The following is a 17,152-nucleotide window of genomic DNA, read 5'->3' as shown; positions in this document are numbered from 1 at the left end:
AGCATGGTTTAGGATGCAGACTAGAGCATGGTTTGGGACGCAGACTAAAGCATGGTTTGGGATGCAGACTAGAGCATGGTTTGGGATGCAGACTAGAGCATGGTTTGGGATGCAGACTAGAGCATGGTTTGGGATGCAGACCAGAGCATGGTTTGGGATGCAGCCCAGAGCATGGTTTGGGATGCAGACCAGAGCATGGTTTAGGATGCAGACTAGAGCATGGTTTGGGATGCAGACTAGAGCATGGTTTGGGATGCAGACTAGAGCATGGTTTAGGATGCAGACTAGAGCATGGTTTGGGATGCAGACTAGAGCATGGTTTGGGATGCAGACTAGAGCATGGTTTGGGATGCAGACTAGAGCATGGTTTGGGATGCAGACTAGAGCATGGTTTGGGATGCAGACTAGAGCATGGTTTGGGATGCAGACTAGAGCATGGTTTGGGATGCAGACTAGAGCATGGTTTGGGATCGAAGGTAGTGTGCTAGTGCTCTGTCCTTCACTACTGCTGTTTATGGACACAGAGTGCCATAATGAAACAGCTCTCCACTCTGAGTATCAAAACACTGTAATGGTAGAACAGGACACAATCAATGGCTATCCTCTTGTCCTGTCTCTCCCTGTTCTCCCATCAGATCTGCCTTCCTCACTTGCTGCCTAGCGCAATCAAGGTGAGAGCCTCTGGTTGGTACTTCACTGGGCTGCACCTCTGTAACGTACAGTAACATACAAGCTCATGTGCATCAATCTCCATGGTATAATGGTATAGTCACTACCTGGAATGTATAAAGTCGGCGACAGGGTTGTGGACGCTGAAAGAGGCTGCGTCTAGGTCTCTAGAGATCTCCACGTTATCTCCGGCCATGAGACGGACAGCTGCCTTGTTTTCCTCTTCAAATATACTCTTCTGGAGTGAGGCGCAGAGGAGGAGCATGAAGTCATCTATAGAGGAGAGGAAAGGAAAGGAGAGGAGAAGAGAAGAGAAGAGAAGAGAAGAGAAGAGAAGAGAAGAGAAGAGAAGAGGAGAGGAGATGAGAGGAGAGGAGAGGAGAGGAGAGGAGAGGAGCGGAGAGGAGAGGAGAGGAGAGGAGAGGAGAGGAGAGGAGAGGAGAGGAGAGGAGAGGAGAGGAGAGGAGAGGAGAGGAGAGGAGAGGAGAGGAGAGGAGAGGAGAGGAGAGGGGGGAGTGGCAAGGGGAGGATTTATATTAGCTTCATAGCAATTTAATAGTTAACCAAAATGTAGACTGAGACTGAGAAAATATAACCCATTCTATCCAACCCTGTCCATACCGATCCCATTCTATCCAACCCTGTCCATTCTATCCAATTATATCCAACCCCGTCCATTCTATCCCATTATATCCAACCCTGTCCATTCTATCCAACCCTGTCCATACCGATCCCATTCTATCCAATTATATCCAACCCCGTCCATTCTATCCCATTATACCCAACCCTGTCCATTCTATCCCATTATATCCAACCCCGTCCATTCTATCCCATTCTATCAAACCCTGTCAATACCAATCCCATTCTATCCAACCCTGTCCATTCTATCCCATTCTATCCAACTCTGTCCATTCTATCCAACCCTGTCCATACCGATCCCATTCTATCCAACCCTGTCCATACCAATCCCATTCTATCCAACCCTGTCCATCACGATCCCATTCTATCCAACCATGTCCATACCGATCCCATTCTATCCAACCCTGTCCATTCTATCCAATCCTGTCCATTCTATCCCATTCTATCCAACCCTGTCCATACCGGTCCCATTCTATCCAACCCTGTCCATTCTATCCCATTCTATCCAACCCTGTCCATTCTATCCAACCCTGTCAATACCAATCCCATTCTATCCAACCCTGTCCATTCTATCCCATTATATCCAACCCCGTCCATTCTATCCCATTCTATCCAACCCTGTCAATTCCAATCCCATTCTATCCAACCCTGTCCATTCTATCCCATTCTATCCAAACATGTCCATACCGGTCCCATTCTATCCAACCCTGTCAATCCTATCCCATTCTATCCAACCCTGTCCATACCGATCCCATTCTATCCAACCCTGTCAATCCTATCCCATTCTATCCAACCCTGTCCATACCGATCCCATTCTATCCAACCCTGTCCATACCGATCCCATTCTATCCAACCCTGTCCATCCCGATCCCATTCTATCCAACCCTGTCCATACCAATCCCTAACACACCGACAGAGCAATATGATACATACAGACGAGAAAGATTGGGTTGGGGATGGTGTGGAAGTCAGGTAAATAAAGCCACTTGATGACATTGGAGTCCATTGCAGAGTTAGGGAACCTCCATGGGTAGTCTGAAGGGATAGAGAGCAACAACAACAATATCAATGGCCAAATCATCAACACAGAAAATCCCATACATTTCATAATGAAGCTCAATTTAAACAAGCACATAATACATGTAAACTGGATAAAGCATAAGACATACACATAATAATTATACCAATTATAAGAAGAAGAAGATTAACTATTTGTATATACAAGCCTAGTGGTTAGAGTGTTTGACTAGTAACCAGAAGTTTGCAAGTTCAAACCCCCGTGCTGACAAGGTACAAATCTGTCGTCCTGCCCCTGAACAGGCAGTTAACCCACTGTTCCTTGGCCGTCATTGAAAATAAGAATTTGTTCTTAACTGACTTGCCTAGTTAAATAAAGGTAAAATAAAAAACGTAATAATAAAACAAGTACTAACCAAGAAACAAAGACAGCTGGAAGGAGAATATATATATTTTTTTTATCATACATTAAACGCCTCTTTATTAAAGTGTGTCTTCAGCAGGCACTGAATCTGGTTGTACTCTGGCAGACCATTCCACAGTATAGGACCCTAATGACAAATTCCCAGTCTCCTTTAGTTTTCAACCTTGACTTTGGAACGGACAACAGTACCCTGCCAGAGGATTCAGAGCATCCTGGCTCGTAGTAGAGATAAAAGATCTGAGATATAGGATATGGCAGAATCAAGCCTTAAACGTGATTCATAACATTTTAAAATGTACCTAAAAGTGACTAGAAGTCAGTGTAGAGAAGCTAGAATAGGTGTGGTATGTTTACATTTCCTGGTTCCTGTTAAAAGCCGAGCTGCAGCGTTTTGAACTGACTGTAGGCGATGGAGGGATTTCTGACTAAGACGACGATACAAAGAGGTACAGTCATCTAGGCGTGAGGAAATAAAAGCCTGTATAACTTTCTCCAGATCAGTGACTGGAATAAAATACTTGACTTTAGCTGTATTTCTTGGATGATAAAAGCAGGACTGGACAACCTTCTTTACATGCAGCTCCAGGTTTAAGGTCAGGGTCAAAGAAGACGCCAAGGTTTCTGGACTTTACATTGGTGGGAAAGGTTCTAAGGTTATCTACAATCTGACTCCCTTCAAGGTGAGGAACAAATACAACAACCTCGGGTTTCTTATCATTGAGCTGGAGAAAACTGTCAGACATCTAACATTTGATGTCAGCAAGACACTAGTGAAGGGTAGCTATGCTAGCTTGGTCACTGGTGAAGGGTAGCTATACTAGCTTGGTCACTGGTGAAGGGTAGCTACGCTAGCTTGGTCACTGGTGAAGGGTAGCTACGCTAGCTTGGTTAATGGGGAAGGGTACTTCCGCATAGCAGTGAAACTGAATGTTATGATTACAGATTATGGTCAAACATTTTGAGAATAACACAAATATTAATTTTCACAAAGTCTGCTGCCTCAGTTTGTATGATGGCAATTTGCATATACTCCAGAATGTTATAAGAGTGATCAGATTAATTGAAATTAACTGCAAAGTCCCTCTTTGCCATGCAAATGAACTGAATCCATCAAAAACATTTCCACTGCATTTCAGCCCTGCAACAAAAGGACCAGCTGACATTATGTCAGGGATTCTCTCGTTAACACAAGTGTGAGTGTTGACGAGGACAAGGCTGGAGATCACTCTGTCATGCTGATTGAGTTCGAATAACAGACCGGAAGCTTCAAAAGGAGGGTGGTGCTTGGAATCATTGTTCTTCCTCTGTCAACCATGGTACCTGCAAGGAAACACGTGCCGTCATCATTAATTTGCACAAAAAGGGCTTCACAGGCAAGGATATTGCTGCCAGTAAGATTACACCTAAATCAAACATTTATCGGATCATCAAGAACTTCAAGGAGAGCGGTTCACAACAGATTGTTGTGAAGAAGGCGTCATGGCGCCCAAGAAAGTTCAGCAAGCGCCAGGACCATCTCCTAAAGTTGATTCAGCTGCGGGATCGGGGCACCACCAGTACAGAGCTGCTCAGGAATGGCAGCAGGCAGGTGTGAGTGCATCTGCACGCACAGTGAGGCGAAGACTTTCGGAGGATGGCCTGGTGTCAAGAAGGGCAGCAAAGAAACCACTTCTCTCCAGGAAAAACATCAGGGACAGACTGATATTCTGCAAAAGGTACAGGGATTGGACTGCTGAGGACTGGGGTAAAGTCATTTTCTCTGATGAATCCCCTTTCTGATTGTTTGGGGCATCCGGAAAAAAGCTTGTCCGGAGAAGACAAGGTGAGGGCTACCATCAGTCCTGTGTCATGCCAACAGTAAAGCATCCTGAGACCATTCATGTGTGGGGTTTCTTCTCAGCTAAGGGAGTGGGCTCACTCACAGTTTTGCCTAAGAACACAGCCATGAATAAAGAATGGTACCAACACATCCTCCGAGAGCAACTTCTCCCAACCATCCAGGAACAGTTTGGTGACCAACAATGCCTTTTCCAGCATGATGGAGCACCTTGACATAAGGCAAAATTGATAACTAAGTGGCTCGGGGAACAAAACATCGATATTTTGGGTCCATGGCCAGGAAACTCCCCAGACCTTAATCCCATTGAGAACTTGTGGTCAATCCTCAAGAGGCGGGTGGACAAACAAAAACCCACAAATTCTGACAAACTCCAAACATTGATTACGCAAGAATGGGCTGCCATCAGTCAGGATGTGGCCCAGAAGACAGCATGCCAGGGTGGATTGCAGAGGTCTTGATAAAGAAGGGTCAACACTGCAAATATTGACTCTTTGCATCAACTTCATGTAATTGTCAATAAAAGCCTTTGACACTTATGAAATGCTTGTAATTATACTTCAGTATTCCATAGTAACATCTGACAAAAATATCTAAAGACACTGAAGCAGCAAACTTTGTGAAAATTAATATTTGTGTCATTCTCAAAACTTTTGGCCACGACTGTACAGGAAAAAAAGGATGGTGCCAGAATTGACCCCTGAGGGACACCATAGTGAATAGATTCTGGGGACGATACTGAACCACCCATGCCCATGAGAAACGTCTGCCACGTAGATACGAGCTGAACCGGTCGAGGGCAACGCCAGAGATTCCCACCCACCTCTCCAGCTGGTCAACAAAGAGGTTATGATCAATAAGTAATAAGATATTGATCTCAAATACAATTAAGCAGCTTTTTGCTATTATCACAAATAGAAACTCCACATAATCCAGAGGAAACCAGGTAAGGTTGTCCACTCTCGCTGCTTCTTCTGATTTGTAGTTCTTCTGGCACTGAGGTCCAGAAGAACTACAACAGACTTTTCAACAGCACCCGGTAACCAACAGAAGGTCCTTACTGAATTTCAAATCAAACAGTTTCCGTGAAGTGAGCGGAAGCCCGACTTTAATTTTCTAAATAATACAGACACGCACACACCCTTACCTTCACAGGCTGCAGGTGGTATCCCGATGCAGACAAAGTACTGCCAGGTTAGCAGACAGGCCAGGAAACAACAGTATTTAGGCCAGATCTCAGCTATAGCTTTCCTCCTACGTCTGTACATCACGGCTATCAGAGCGAAGGCATGCAGCACAGCATAGAAGTCCATACGCTGGCCAATCACATTCACCGTCAGTAGGAAGCATGTCTAGTGCGAGAGAGAGCGAGACAACGAGGGGGAGGGAGGGAGAGGGGAGACAGAGAAAGGAAAGAGAGAAAGTGTGGAAAAGAAAGAGAGTCAGAGAGAGAGAGAAAGAGAGACAGAGAGAGACAGAAAGAGAAAGAGAGAGAGAAAGAGACAGAGAGAGATTAGTGATTGTGACATGACATTGATGTCATTCTCAAATACATTAGCAGCGTTTTGTTTTTATTACAAATAGACAAGACACAACCCATGTGATCTCTCTGAATATAATGGTGTCTGCCTACCTCCAGCCCATGTGATCTCTCTGAATATAATGGTTTCTTCCTACCTCCAGGCCATGTGATCTCTCTGAATATAATGGTTTCTACCTACCTCCAGCCCATGTGATCTCTCTGAATATAATGGTTTCTGCCTACCTCCAGCCCATGTGATCTCTCTGAATATAATGGTTTCTGCCTACCTCCAGCCCATGTGAACTCTCTTAATATAATGGTGTCTACCTACCTCCAGGCCATGTGATCTCTCTGAATATAATGGTGTCTGCCTACCTCCAGCCCATGTGATCTCTCTTAATATAATGGTTTCTGCCTACCTCCAGGCCATGTGATCTCTCTGAATATAATGGTTTCTACCTACCTCCAGCCCATGTGATCTCTCTGAATATAATGGTGTCTACCTACCTCCAGCCCATGTGATCTCTCTGAATATAATGGTGTCTACCTACCTCCAGCCCATGTGATCTCTCTGAATATAATGGTGTCTACCTACCTCCAGCCCATGTGATCTCTCTGAATATAATGGTGTCTGCCTACCTCCAGGCCATGTGATCTCTCTGAATATAATGGTTTCTGCCTACCTCCAGCCCATGTGATCTCTCTGAATATAATGGTGTCTACCTACCTCCAGCCCATGTGATCTCTCTTAATATAATGGTTTCTGCCTACCTCCAGGCCATGTGATCTCTCTGAATATAATGGTTTCTACCTACCTCCAGCCCATGTGATCTCTCTGAATATAATGGTGTCTGCCTACCTCCAGGCCATGTGATCTCTCTGAATATAATGGTTTCTGCCTACCTCCAGCCCATGTGATCTCTCTGAATATAATGGTGTCTGCCTACCTCCAGGCCATGTGATCTCTCTGTAAATAATGGTGTCTGCCTACCTCCAGCCCATGTGATCTCTCTGAATATAATGGTGTCTGCCTACCTCCAGGCCATGTGATCTCTCTGAATATAATGGTTTCTGCCTACCTCCAGCCCATGTGATCTCTCTGAATATAATGGTTTCTACCTACCTCCAGCCCATGTAATCTCTCTGAATATAATGGTTTCTACCTACCTCCAGCCCATGTGATCTCTCTGAATATAATGGTTTCTGCCTACCTCCAGCCCATGTGATCTCTCTGAATATAATGGTTTCTACCTACCTCCAGCCCATGTGATCTCTCTGAATATAATGGTTTCTGCCTACCTCCAGGCCATGTGATCTCTCTGAATATAATGGTTTCTGCCTACCCCCAGCCCATGTGAACTCTCTTAATATAATGGTGTCTACCTAACTCCAGGCCATGTGATCTCTCTGAATATAATGGTTTCTGCCTACCTCCAGCCCATGTGAACTCTCTTAATATAATGGTGTCTACCTACCTCCAGGCCATGTGATCTCTCTGAATATAATGGTGTCTGCCTACCTCCAGCCCATGTGATCTCTCTTAATATAATGGTTTCTGCCTACCTCCAGGCCATGTGATCTCTCTGAATATAATGGTTTCTACCTACCTCCAGCCCATGTGATCTCTCTGAATATAATGGTGTCTGCCTACCTCCAGCCCATGTGATCTCTCTGAATATAATGGTTTCTGCCTACCTCCAGCCCAAACTTGTAGAAGAAGTAGTTGATGAAGTACTTGGCACAGTTGACGATGCCGTTGTCGAGGTGTTGCCGCGTGATGTCATGGAAGATGATGCGAGCGGCGGGCGTGGTGAGCTTGTTCCTCAGCCTGTAGTACTGCTGGTGACGGTAGATGGTCACCTCAAACGCCAGCATGGCCAACATCAGCAGGTTGTTCTGGGTGAGGAGATGAGAGGAGAGGAGAGGAGAGGAGAGGAGAGGAGAGGAGAGGAGAGGAGAGGAGAGGAGAGGAGAGGAGAGGAGAGGAGAGGAGAGGAGAGGAGAGGAGAGGAGAGGAGAGGAGAGGAGATAACCCTGACTCAGTTTATAGAGGTAGATGTTCAGTATAGCCCTGACTCAGTTCATAGAGGTAGGTGTTCAGTATAGCCCTGACTCAGTTCATAGAGGTAGATGTTATAACCCTGACTCAGTTTATAGAGGTAGATGTTATAACCCTGACTCAGTTTATAGAGGTAGATGTTCAGTATAGCCCTGACTCATTTCATAGAGGTAGATGTTATAACCCTGACTCAGTTTATAGAGGTAGATGTTCAGTATAACCCTGACTCAGTTTATGGAGGTAGATGTTATAACCCTGACTCAGTTCATAGAGGTAGATGTTCAGTATAACCCTGACTCAGTTTATAGAGGTAGATGTTATAACCCTGACTCAGTTTATAGAGGTAGATGTTCAGTATAAACCTGACTCAGTTTATAGAGGTAGATGTTATAACCCTGACTCAGTTCATAGAGGTAGATGTTATAATCCTGACTCAGTTTATAGAGGTAGATGTTCAGTATAACCCTGACTCAGTTCATAGAGGTAGATGTTCAGTATAACCCTGACTCAGTTCATAGAGGTAGATGTTATAACCCTGACTCAGTTCATAGAGGTAGATGTTCAGTATAAACCTGACTCAGTTCATAGAGGTAGATGTTCAGTATAAACCTGACTCAGTTTATAGAGGTAGATGTTATAACCCTGACTCAGTTCATAGAGGTAGATGTTCAGTATAAACCTGACTCAGCTCATAGAGGTAGATGTTCAGTATAAACCTGACTCAGTTTATAGAGGTAGATGTTATAACCCTGACTTAGTTCATAGAGGTAGATGTTCAGTATAAACCTGACTCAGTTTATAGAGGTAGATGTTCAGTATAACCCTGACTCAGTTCATGGAGGTAGATGTTCAGTATAACCCTGACTCAGTTCATAGAGGTAGATGTTATAACCCTGACTCAGTTCATAGAGGTAGATGTTATAACCCTGACTCAGTTCATAGAGGTAGATGTTATAACCCTGACTCAGTTCATAGAGGTAGATGTTATAACCCTGACTCAGTTCATAGAGGTAGATGTTCAGTATAAACCTGATTCAGTTCATAGAGGTAGATGTTCAGTATAAACCTGACTCAGTTCATAGAGGTAGATGTTATAACCCTGACTCAGTTCATAGAGGTAGATGTTATAACCCTGACTCAGTTCATAGAGGTAGATGTTATAACCCTGACTCAGTTCATAGAGGTAGATGTTATAACCCTGACTCAGTTCATAGAGGTAGATGTTCAGTATAAACCTGATTCAGTTCATAGAGGTAGATGTTCAGTATAAACCTGACTCAGTTCATAGAGGTAGACGTTATAACCCTGACTCAGTTCATAGAGGTAGATGTTCAGTATAAACCTGACTCAGTTCATAGAGGTAGACGTTATAACCCTGACTCAGTTCGTAGAGGTAGATGTTCAGTATAAACCCGAGTCAGGCTGGTCCTTCCGGACAGATAACGAAAGTTTGTCTCTCCCAACATCCTGGATTCCGAGATTTATCAAAGTCAGATGTCGGGAAAAACTGAGTGTATGAGTTTTCTATCTTGTTTGATAACTCTTTTCTTTGTTTGCATGTCCGATGCTATATTATATGAATATCTTCATATAGAGATAAATAGACATTAGCTCACCCTGAGGTTCTCCAGTAGAGGGTTGAACTTGTTGAGACCGACCCAGTTGGAAGGGTCTACTGGCTCCTTGTACAGCAGAGAGTCTTTCATCTCTTCTCTCTGTTTCTCTGTGTAGTTCATTGGCTGGGGAGGAAGAGGAGTCAGAACCGGAGTCAGAACCGGAGTTAGAACCGGAGTCAGAACCGGAGTTAGAACCGGAGTCAGAACCGGAGTCAGAACCGGAGTCAGAACCGGAGTCAGAACCGGAGTCAGAACCGGAGTTAGAACTGGAGTCAGAACCGGAGTTAGAACCGGAGTTAGAACCGATGTCAGAACCGGAGTCAGAACCGGAGTCAGAACCGGAGTCAGAACCGGAGTCAGTCATACGTATGGTTACAGCCTTCTTGGTATCTATTTCCATAAGAGTGAATAAGTATGTTTAGATTTAAATACGTATGTTTAGATTTAAATAAGTATGTTTAGATTTAAATAAGTATGTTTAGATTTAAATACATATGTTTAGATTTAAATAAGTATGTTTAGATTTTTAAAAGTATGTTTAAATATCTTTGAGTCTTTTGCTCGGGGACCTGAATTGAGAAACTCTACTTTTAGTACCTGAGACAGGTAAGACACTGAAACCAATCAATCAATTGACCACACCCACCAATCCACCACACCCACCAATCCACCAACCAACCAATCAACAACCCACCAACCAACCAACCAATCCACCAACCAACCAACAACGAACAACCCACCAATCCACCCACCAACCAATCCACCAACCAACCAACAACGAACAACCCACCAATCCACCCACCCACCAATCCACCAACCAACCAAAAATCCACCTACCAATCCACCAATCCACCAACCAACCCACCCACCAACCCACCAACCAATCCACCAATCAACCCACCAACCAACCAACCAATCCACCAACCAACCAACAACCCACCAATCCACCAACCAACATACCAACCAATCCGCCAACCAACCAATCCACCTACCAATCCACCAACCAACCAATCCACCAACCAACCAACCAATCCACCCACCAATCTACCAACCAACCAAACAACCAATCCACCCACCAATCCACCAACCAACCAACCAACAACCCACCAATCCAACAACCAATCCACCAACCAAACAACCAATCCACCCACCAATCCACCAACCAACAACCCACCAATCCACCCACCAATCCAGCAACCAACCAAACCACCCACCAAAGCACCAACCAACCAACCATTCAACCTACCAAAGCACCAACCAACCAACCATTCAACCCACCAATTCACCCACCAACCAACAACCAACCAATCCACCAACCAACCACCAACCCTCCAATCCACCAACCAACCAACCGACAACCCACCAATCCACCGACCCACCCACCAACCAACCAACCAATCCACCAACCAACCAACAACGAACAACCCACCAATCCACCCACCAACCAATCCACCAACCAACCAACAACGAACAACCCACCAATCCACCCACCCACCAATCCACCAACCAACCAAAAATCCACCTACCAATCCACCAATCCACCAACCAACCCACCCACCAACCCACCAACCAATCCACCAATCAACCCACCAACCAACCAACCAATCCACCAACCAACCAACAACCCACCAATCCACCAACCAACATACCAACCAATCCGCCAACCAACCAATCCACCTACCAATCCACCAACCAACCAATCCACCAACCAACCAACCAATCCACCCACCAATCTACCAACCAACCAACCAACCAATCCACCAACCAACCAACCAACAACCCACCAATCCAACAACCAATCCACCAACCAAACAACCAATCCACCCACCAATCCACCAACCAACAACCCACCAATCCACCCACCAATCCAGCAACCAACCAAACCACCCACCAAAGCACCAACCAACCAACCATTCAACCTACCAAAGCACCAACCAACCAACCATTCAACCCACCAATTCACCCACCAACCAACAACCAACCAATCCACCAACCAACCACCAACCCTCCAATCCACCAACCAACCAACCAACCAACCCACTCACTCACCCACCGACCCACCCACTAACCCACCCACTGACCCACCCACCCACCAACCCACCCACTCACTCACCCACCGACCCACCGACCAACCCACCCATCCACCGACCGACCGACCCACCGGCCAACCCACCCACCGACCTACTGACCCACCGACCCACCGGCCAACCCACCCACCGACCCACCAACCCACCCTACTCACCATGGAGCAGTTCTTGGAGTAAGAGGCAGGTTGTATAGATTCCAGCTGGTACGACATCTTACAGACGATGATAACACAGGTCCAGACTGTACAGATACTGGAGGCCAGGGGTCTGAACTGACTGAAGGGTAGAGCGAAGGCCCAGCACGCCAGGAACACGTAGTTAAACAAGGACACCTGCCAGAGAGGAGAAACAGTTAGAGCGAAGGCCCAGCACGCCAGGAACACGTAGTTGAACAAGGACACCTGCCAGAGACATAACACATCAACCTCCAGGATTACCTAGGCTTCAGCTCAGTGAGCGAACACAGTCTTGTGACATGCAGGAAATGTCACTTTTTAACACTTGACTGTATGTTGCTCCAATAGGCCAGGTTTTCCTCGGGAAACAAACAATAGTTTCTCATCTACAGGGACTTCTGGGTTAAATAAAGGATAAATGAATCAACAAAATAGTGACAGTGTTACCTCCTTGACAGAGACCAGTATGATGCACGAGGAGACGATCTTGACGATGTGCATCTCTAGGAGCCACCAGATGAAGAGCTGAAGCTTGTGGAAATATTCCAGGAACGTGAGGAACAGCACAGTCAGACGCTCCACCACCAGGGGCCACTTATTCTTTAGGTCTGACAGGAACAGGACGAGACAGGAAGCAGTCAGTCAGCCAGTCAGTCAGTCAGACGGTCCACCACCAGGGGCCACTTATTCTTTAGGTCTGACAGGAACAGGACGAGACAGGAAGCAGTCAGTCAGCCAGTCAGTCAGTCAGACGGTCCACCACCAGGGGCCACTTATTCTTTAGGTCTGACAGGAACAGGACGAGACAGGAAGCAATCAGTCAGTCAGTCAGTCAGTCAGACAGTCCACCACCAGGGGCCACTTATTATTTAGGTCTGACAGGAACAGGACGAGACAGGAAGCAATCAGTCAGTCAGTCAGTCAGACGGTCCACCACCAGGGGCCACTTATTCTTTAGGTCTGACAGGAACAGGACGAGACAGGAAGCAGTCAGTCAGCCAGTCAGTCAGTCAGTCAGACGGTCCACCACCAGGGGCCACTTATTCTTTAGGTCTGACAGGAACAGGACGAGACAGGAAGCAATCAGTCAGTCAGCCAGTCAGTCAGTCAGACGGTCCACCACCAGGGGCCACTTATTCTTTAGGTCTGACAGGAACAGGACGAGACAGGAAGCAATCAGTCAGTCAGCCAGTCAGTCAGACAGTCCACCACCAGGGGCCACTTATTATTTAGGTCTGACAGGAACAGGACGAGACAGGAAGCAATCAGTCAGTCAGTCAGTCAGTCAGACGGTCCACCACCAGGGGCCACTTATTCTTTAGGTCTGACAGGAACAGGACGAGACAGGAAGCAATCAGTCAGTCAGCCAGTCAGTCAGTCAGACGGTCCACCACCAGGGGCCACTTATTCTTTAGGTCTGACAGGAACAGGATGAGACAGGAAGCAATCAGTCAGCCAGTCAGTCAGTCAGTCAGTCAGCCAGTCAGTCAGTCAGACGGTCCACCACCAGGGGCCACTTATTCTTTAGGTCTGACAGGAACAGGACGAGACAGGAAGCAGTCAGTCAGTCAGTCAGTCAGTCAGTCAGACGGTCCACCACCAGGGGCCACTTATTCTTTAGGTCTGACAGGAACAGGACGAGACAGGAAGCAATCAGTCAGTCAGTCAGTCAGTCTGACAGTCCACCACCAGGGGCCACTTATTCTTTAGGTCTGACAGGAACAGGACGAGACAGGAAGCAATCAGTCAGTCAGTCAGTCAGTCAGACGGTCCACCACCAGGGGCCACTTATTCTTTAGGTCTGACAGGAACAGGACGAGACAGGAAGCAATCAGTCAGCCAGTCAGTCAGTCAGACAGTCCACCACCAGGGGCCACTTATTATTTAGGTCTGACAGGAACAGGACGAGACAGGAAGCAATCAGTCAGCCAGTCAGTCAGTCAACCAATCAGTCAGCCAGTCAGCCAATAGTCAGCCAGTCAGTCAGTCAGTCAATCAAATCAAATTCAAATCAAATGTATTTATAAAGCCTACATCAGCTCATATCTCAAAGTGCTGTACAGAAACCCAGCCTAAAACCCCAAACAGCAAGCAATGCAGGTGTAGAAGCACGGTGGCTAGAAAAAACTCACTAGAAAGGCCAGAACCTAGGAAGAAACCTAGAGAGGAACCTGGCTATGAGGGGTGGCCAGTCCTCTTCTGGCTGTGCCGGGTGGAGATTATAACAGAACATGGCCAAGATGTTCAAATGTTCATAAATGACCAGCATGGTCAAATAATAATAATCACAGTGGTTGTCGAGGGTGCATCAGGTCAGCACCTCAGGAGTAAATGTCAGTTGGCTTTTCATAGCCGGTCATTCAGAGTATCTCTACCGCTCCTGCTGTCTCTAGAGAGTTGAAAACAGCAGGTCTGGGTTCCATAGCCGATCATTCAGAGTATCTCCACCTCTCCTGCTGTCTCTAGAGAGTTGAAAACAGCAGGTCTGGGACAGGTAGCACATCCGGTGAACAGGTCTGGTTCCATAGCCGCAGGCAGAACAGTTGAAACAATCTGCCCATCAGTCAGCCAGTCAGCCAGCCAGCCAGTCAGCCAACCATCAGCCAGTCAGTCAATCAATCAGTCGGCCAGCCAGCTGGCCAGTCAGTCAGCCCGTCCGCCAAACAGTCAGTCAGTCCAGTCCAGGCGCCCATGTTTATATATTGAACAGAACATAGTGGCGCTGTCTCCAAATACACCTAATCCATTATAGTAAAGGCTGAAGGCTAATCAGAAATGACCCCATATTCCCCCATATAGCAGACTACATTTGGCAAGAACTGTAACATCTGGTCAAAATGTATGGCATGAGAAAGAACATGTTCTGTGTACCTGAGGTACTCTATATTCTATGTTCTATGTTCTGTGTTCCTGAGGTACTCTATATTCTATGTTCTATGTTCTGTGTTCCTGAGGTACTCTATATTCTATGTTCTATGTTCTGTGTTCCTGAGGTACTCTATATTCTATGTTCTATGTTCTGTGTTCCTGAGGTACTCTATATTCTATGTTCTATGTTCTGTGTACCTGAGGTAGTCTATATTCTATGTTCTATGTTCTGTGTACATGAGGTAGTCTGTTCTATATTCTATGTTCTATGTTCTGTGTTCCTGAGGTAGTGTGTTCTGTATACCTGAGGTAGTGTGTTCTGTATACCTGAGGTAGTGTGTTCTGTGGAGGGCTCTGGCTCTGTTCCCACACTACAGTCGCCACTCTTCCCCTGAGGTAGTGTGTTCTGTATACCTGAGGTAGTGTGTTCTGTATACCTGAGGTAGTGTGTTCTGTATACCTGAGGTAGTGTGTTCTGTATACCTGAGGTAGTGTGTTCTGTGGACGGCTCTGGCTCAGTTCCCACACTACAGTCGCCACTCTTCCCCTGAGGTAGTGTGTTCTGTATACCTGAGGTAGTGTGTTCTGTATACCTGAGGTAGTGTGTTCTGTGGAGGGCTCTGGCTCAGTTCCCACACTACAGTCGCCACTCTTCCCCTGAGGCAGTGTGTTCTGTATACCTGAGGTAGTGTGTTCTGTATACCTGAGGTAGTGTGCTCTGTATACCTGAGGTAGTGTGTTCTGTGGAGGGCTCTGGCTCAGTTCCCACACTACAGTCGCCACTCTTCCCCGGCCCTGAACTGGATCTGGACTCAAAAGACTTGTTGAACGACCGACATGGGTCTATAGACTGCGAGAGTCCTCCTTTCTGCTTCATCCCTCCATTCTTCTCCTTCATCGGGTTTCTCTCCTCTTCCTCCTCCCGTATCACTCCTTCTCCAGAATAGAGCATGGTGATGTCAGCCAGGCTTCCATCCTGGTGTACCAATCTGGGGCGGGAGACGGTGTTTAGATTCACAACAACACACGACACACACACACACGCAGTATCAAGCAGATGTTAGGATGGGAGTAACAGCCATGTGTATATGGCCACTAACAGCAGAGCAGAATTAAACAGCATCGTGTTCCATATAAAGCAATAAGCACATTCCTGGCATACTTCAAAATAAAAGTCCGTATTACACTCTGGCTTACTTCAAAAATAAAAGTCAGTTTTACACTCTGGCATACTTCAAAATAAAAGTCAGTTTTACACTCTGGCATACTTCAAAATAAAAGTCAGTTTTACACTCTGGCATACTTCAAAATAAAAGTCAGTTTTACACTCTGGCATACTTCAAAATAAAAGTAAGTTTTACACTCTGGCATACTTCAAAATAAAAGTCAGTTTTACACTCTGGCATACTTCAAAATAAAAGTCAGTTTTACACTCTGGCATACTTCAAAATAAAAGTCAGTTTTACACTCTGGCATACTTCAAAATAAAAGTCAGTTTTACACTCTGGCATACTTCAGTTTCTTCTTCTCTCAATATAGATCAATGGTAATAGGAGAGAAGAGAGGGAGACACCTGGGCTGCACATGAAATGGCACCCTACCCCTATAGACCCTGGTCTAAAGTAGTGCACTACCCCTAAGGGCCCTGGTCTAAAGTAGTGCACTACCCGTATGGGCCCTGGTCTATTGTAGTGCACTACCTTATGGGCCCTGGTCTATTGTAGTGCACTACCCCTATGGGCCCTGGTCTATTGTAGTGTACTACCCTATGGGCCCTGGTCTATTGTAGTGCACTACCCCTATGGGCCCTTTTCTATTGTAGTGCACTACCCCTATGGGCCCTGGTCTATTGTAGTGCACTACCCTATGGGCCCTGGTCCATTGTAGTGCACTACCCCTATGGGCCCTGGTCTATTGTAGTGCACTACCCTATGGGCCCTGGTCTATTGTAGTGCACTACCCTATGGGCCCTGGTCCATTGTAGTGCACTACCCCTATGGGCCCTGGTCTATTGTAGTGCACTACCCTATGGGCCCTGGTCTATTGTAGTGCACTACCCTATGGGCCCTGGTCTATTGTAGTGCACTACCCCTATGGGCCCTGGTCTATTGTAGTGCACTACCCTATGGGCCCTGGTCTACTGTAGTGCACTACCCCTATGGGCCCTGGTCTATTGTAGTGCACTACCCCTATGGGCCCTGGTCTATTGTAGTGTACTACCCTATGGGCCCTGGTCTA

The 17,152-nt window shown here is 46.2% G+C and overlaps 1 protein-coding gene across 1 annotated transcript in view; it reads right to left on the bottom strand.

The window, feature by feature from the left end:
- LOC139376512 (piezo-type mechanosensitive ion channel component 2-like) overlaps window positions 1–17,152 on the bottom strand; it is a 178,450-nt gene that overhangs the window by 58,077 nt on the left and 103,221 nt on the right. Inside the window, exons 18-25 of the mRNA XM_071119199.1 lie at window positions 15,641–15,903; window positions 12,494–12,654; window positions 12,026–12,202; window positions 9,784–9,906; window positions 7,804–8,004; window positions 5,734–5,938; window positions 2,242–2,343; window positions 777–942 (exon numbers count right to left, since the gene is read on the bottom strand). Coding sequence (XP_070975300.1) covers window positions 777–942; window positions 2,242–2,343; window positions 5,734–5,938; window positions 7,804–8,004; window positions 9,784–9,906; window positions 12,026–12,202; window positions 12,494–12,654; window positions 15,641–15,903 — 1,398 coding nt within the window. The remainder of the gene's footprint in view (window positions 1–776; window positions 943–2,241; window positions 2,344–5,733; window positions 5,939–7,803; window positions 8,005–9,783; window positions 9,907–12,025; window positions 12,203–12,493; window positions 12,655–15,640; window positions 15,904–17,152) is intronic.

Source organism: Oncorhynchus clarkii, chromosome 20, assembly GCF_045791955.1.
Source record: "Oncorhynchus clarkii lewisi isolate Uvic-CL-2024 chromosome 20, UVic_Ocla_1.0, whole genome shotgun sequence".
NCBI lineage: Eukaryota > Metazoa > Chordata > Actinopteri > Salmoniformes > Salmonidae > Oncorhynchus > Oncorhynchus clarkii.
The sequence above is the reverse complement of the archived record's forward strand: the minus strand, read 5'-3'. Positions and strand labels throughout refer to the sequence as shown.